This window comes from Pinus tabuliformis, chromosome J, assembly GCF_031772625.1.
Source record: "Pinus tabuliformis cultivar Carrire ecotype Pingquan chromosome J, CPIR1, whole genome shotgun sequence".
NCBI classification, from domain to species: Eukaryota; Viridiplantae; Streptophyta; class Pinopsida; order Pinales; family Pinaceae; genus Pinus; species Pinus tabuliformis.
The window spans coordinates 1,340,159,069-1,340,163,173 of record NC_142295.1 but is presented as its reverse complement, the minus strand read 5'-3'; the positions used below and the strand labels follow the sequence as shown (position 1 = coordinate 1,340,163,173).

Below are 4,105 nucleotides of genomic sequence, written 5' to 3'. Positions count from 1 at the left end.
TAAAATTTTATAAATTTAATTTAATTATTTATAATGAATAAATAGATGTTAGAGATTTAATTTTTTGAGAAGGGTATGGAATATTTTTTTTGTTATTTAAGATAAAGCATTGGGATTTGTATCAACAGTTGTTATTCCCTTTTCAATTTATGAAATTGGAGGTAAAGTAACAATCCACACTTAAATATTTCTATAATAAAATAAAAGTGAATCTTCATGATTAAAAATCTTGTTACATATTTTGATATATATATATATATGTATGTTTAATTCATAAATTAATTTTTAATAATAATAATAATTTAATTTTTTCAATTTTTTTAATTTGATGAATTTTTTTAATGTATGATATCTTTATAAGCAAATCCATGATCACATAAATTGAATGTTCAATATCATAATTATTGATGGTTCAATATCATTATGATATTAAGGATTATAATTTCATGGCTTGCTTATTTGCAACTTTCAAACAAATACGCTTCACGGCTTTTTTGGTCACAACCAGTTCCAGGTCAAGGACTTGGCCGAATTTATATTAGATTCTATTAATTAAATATTACAGCAAACATGATTAGATGGGTTTCTTGAGCTTTCGAAAAAAAATAGTGTTAGATACTGGATAGTATTGGAAGTGGTGTCAAATTAACAAATAAACAATACGTAACCTGCATTTTCTTCCAGAAAATTGGCTTTCATCTTCCATAGCAAAATTGTTCGCTGTTAGACCTAACTGATATACAAGACAGCGATCTCAATACTGACCTTAAGCCGAAGGGAGTTAGTTCCCTCTTATTGATCACCGCCGATATAAGTTCTCAATCGTCTTACATCTGCTAAGCGCACGGGCTTGACAATGAATTCTTCTGCGCCTTCTTCCAAACATCTGCATTTCAGTTTACAGGTCTCTGTAAGAATACTCAAGCAACTAACTATGCCACTGTATAGTTTACGTTATATTCAAAAAGAAGAACATCAATTCTGCATTGACATTTTACCTGCGAATTAGAGATGGCCCGTTATCTGAGGACATGATCACCACGGGAATGTCCTTGAACTTTGAGGATTCCTGCAAGTTTTAGTTCAAAATATGTGCATGTCACTCACTCCATGAAACGAATTCAACCGTTTATCCTCTAAACATTTGGAAAGAACAAACAGTACCTTTATTCTCTTCAGCAAATCGTAGCCAGAGATTCCTGGCATATTGTAATCCGTGATTATCATACTCACGGCCTGAAGATCTTCCTGTATCACATGCAGAGGCTAATATTATAACGAATCATACGATAAAGATAGTGGTAGTCTAACAATTATGTTTTTTTTTTCGGAAAGTTACTGAAATTCTGGTTTTTTTTTGAAAAAATTTGATGGGATTTTGTAAATCCAATTAAAAGTGGCCAAACTTCATAATTTTAGGTGATTTAGAAATTTGTGATGGTGCTAAATCCATTTCCATCATCAAAAACATGATTGAAACACTGCCTCTAGCAAATTTTTTTGAATTTTTAACCCAGATTTAACCAACTTTTTGGCTATCCAATCAATTCCTCAGCTTAAGCAGAGGACCCCATAAAAATACTGAGATAGGCATGAAATTACTTACTAATTCTTTTAGCGAGTTCTAACCTATACGCCAATAGTATAAAAGATTCTAACCTAAAGGCCAATAGTATAGAAGATTCTAGCAATATGAAAATAAATTTCAGATCTCTAGAGTTTTAATATTTAGAACAGATTTATAATAATATTACATTATACACTCCACTAATCATCAAAACAAATGAAACATATAATTTTTGACTGCTTACATTTACCGAGTCGGAATCGTCTTCTAATCCCAAAAATTCCAACGCTCTGCTCCCACTATCCACAGCCGTTACTGCAATCAAGAAAACATAACAACTATAGCATACGACCAGCAATCAAATCATTGAAATGATATGGATATTTTCGAAACAAGCAACTGTGTTGAAAATCCCGATCAACTTGTTAGGTTGGTTCGCATAAACTTGATTCAATGATATGGGTATTCTCAAAACAAGCAACTGTATTGAAAATCCCTATCAATGTATTAGGTTGGTTTGTATAAATTTGATTTGGAACCACCCTACTTAACACAACTCAAACTAAACCAGCTAATACCCATCAATTCCATTACCCTTATAAGAAAATTTCTTCAACAGCTTTTCGATAATTTTTCGATCCGTACGACTGTCATCCACGGCTAGCACATGAAGCTGGGAAGTACTCGATTCCATTTGGGTCAATTGATGAGAAGTGGAAGACACTTTTGCCCTGTTCTGAACAGAATTGAATTTCCTTACACTTTCCAGTATTTATATCAATCGGATCCCCTCACTTCCTGTACTACTGTTCCACGTCGCCGCTGAATGGGTAGATCAGTTTACAAATAAGCTAACCATGTTGGCAACAGGTTTCATAATCCAGTGCTTTTTGCAGTTCCGCAAAACCTTTTTGCACGAATTTTGAATCTACACTCTCGGATCTCTGAAACTGTAACATGAATTTTCTTATACTGGTGATTTACGACGCGACCATTCGAAACAAAATTTTCTAGACAAATTATAATTTTTTATTAATGAGACGTAGCAATATGAATATTGGAAAATTGTGTAGAATTTACTCAAATTTGTAATTCCAATATATTTTTATTGAACAAATAAATTTAAGTCAGAGAAAAATTCCAAAACTTCTAATAAATAGAAGACTGCAAAATCAATTAGAACATCTGGAGTTGACCGATGAATTAATGTGCGATGAAGTCTGAGAATGAACCAATTTTATGATCTCTTGGGGCGAATAACACAGTAGCTAAAATGAAGGAAAAGTCGAAACTTCAGAGGATTATCATGAGATCCAATGGCAGTGCAATAGTACTCATCTTCAAGCTTCTTCTGTGTGAATCCCCAATGCAAGCAAATCTATAAACTCGTTCCAAAATCCGAAATATCATCAGATTGCCACCAAATCCTATTTTCCATATACTATTTATTCCCAGATTTGTTGTCCATTCATGGGATCGAGGCAACCAGTTTTCAATACAAACAAGTAAAATTTAAATGACAGAATCAATATTTTCCATCATGCAATATGGAAACCCTAGCATCCTCCGATAGTGGATCAGTTAGGGTTTTTTAATTTTTTTAATGGGTTTACTATTGAAACGATTTTATTTTTTTTCCAATCTAAAAAATCACACTAGCATCCTCCGATAGTGGATCAGTTGGGTTTTTTATTTATTTTTAATTAGTTTATTATTGAAATTATTTTATTTTATTGTTGATATCTACGATTTGATTTGGTCATGTTTGGAACTAATTAATTTGATTTGATTTTAATTTTTAATTGAAAAAATTACACTTGAAAAACCAATTCTCTATTTTGATTTTCAATTTAAAAAATTACACTTGAAAAAACAGCTCAAAAATTACACTCGAAAAAACAGCTCTCTGGCATACATAATCTTGTCGAGATGAAAAGACTTGCTATTGGGCTTAATGCTTCCAATGCTTCCATATTAAACTTCTAGTTAGAGATATGCCGCATACCAGTCAAAGGGAAGCCTTCAAGTTAGAGATATGTGGCATACCAGTCAAAGGGAAGCCTTCAAGTTAGAGATATGTCGCATAACAGTCAAGTTAGAGATATGTCGGATACCAGTCAAAGGGAAGCCTTCAAGTTAGCGATATGTCGCATAACAGTCAAGTTAGAGATATTGTCGCATACCAGTCAAAGGGAAGCCTTGTAGATAGCCGATCGAGGGCGGCGCTGGCTGACAGTCAAGAGATCACAAGGTCAAAATTTAGTTTTTCATGAGCTTGACTAAGGGGATATTCACCTGTTCAATCGGAGCGTTCTTGGAGAAGAAGTCAATTCAAAATTTTAGCTTTTCATAAGCTTGACTAAGGGGATCTTCATCCGTCCGATTATGGCGTTTTGGTAGCGGAGGTCAATTAAGAGCGTTGCGTGATCTTGACACATGAACACAATCGAAGACTCAGAGGCAGGGAGATACAGTCAATGTCTTCATAAATTGAATAAATATAGAAAGTTACGTATGTAAACATGAATTTTGTTTTTT

The 4,105-nt window shown here is 33.1% G+C and overlaps 1 protein-coding gene across 1 annotated transcript; it reads right to left on the bottom strand.

Annotated features, from left to right (window-relative positions):
• Positions 1-792: 792 nt before the first annotated feature.
• On the bottom strand, positions 793-2,261 carry LOC149232318 (two-component response regulator ORR9-like). The gene is made up of 5 exons (XM_089381879.1): positions 2,162-2,261; positions 1,818-1,882; positions 1,165-1,236; positions 999-1,069; positions 793-886 (listed from the first exon to the last, which is right to left on the bottom strand). The coding sequence occupies exons 1-5, from the start codon at positions 2,259-2,261 to the stop codon at positions 793-795; spliced, it is 402 nt and encodes a 133-aa protein (XP_089238005.1).
• Positions 2,262-4,105: the final 1,844 nt, after the last annotated feature.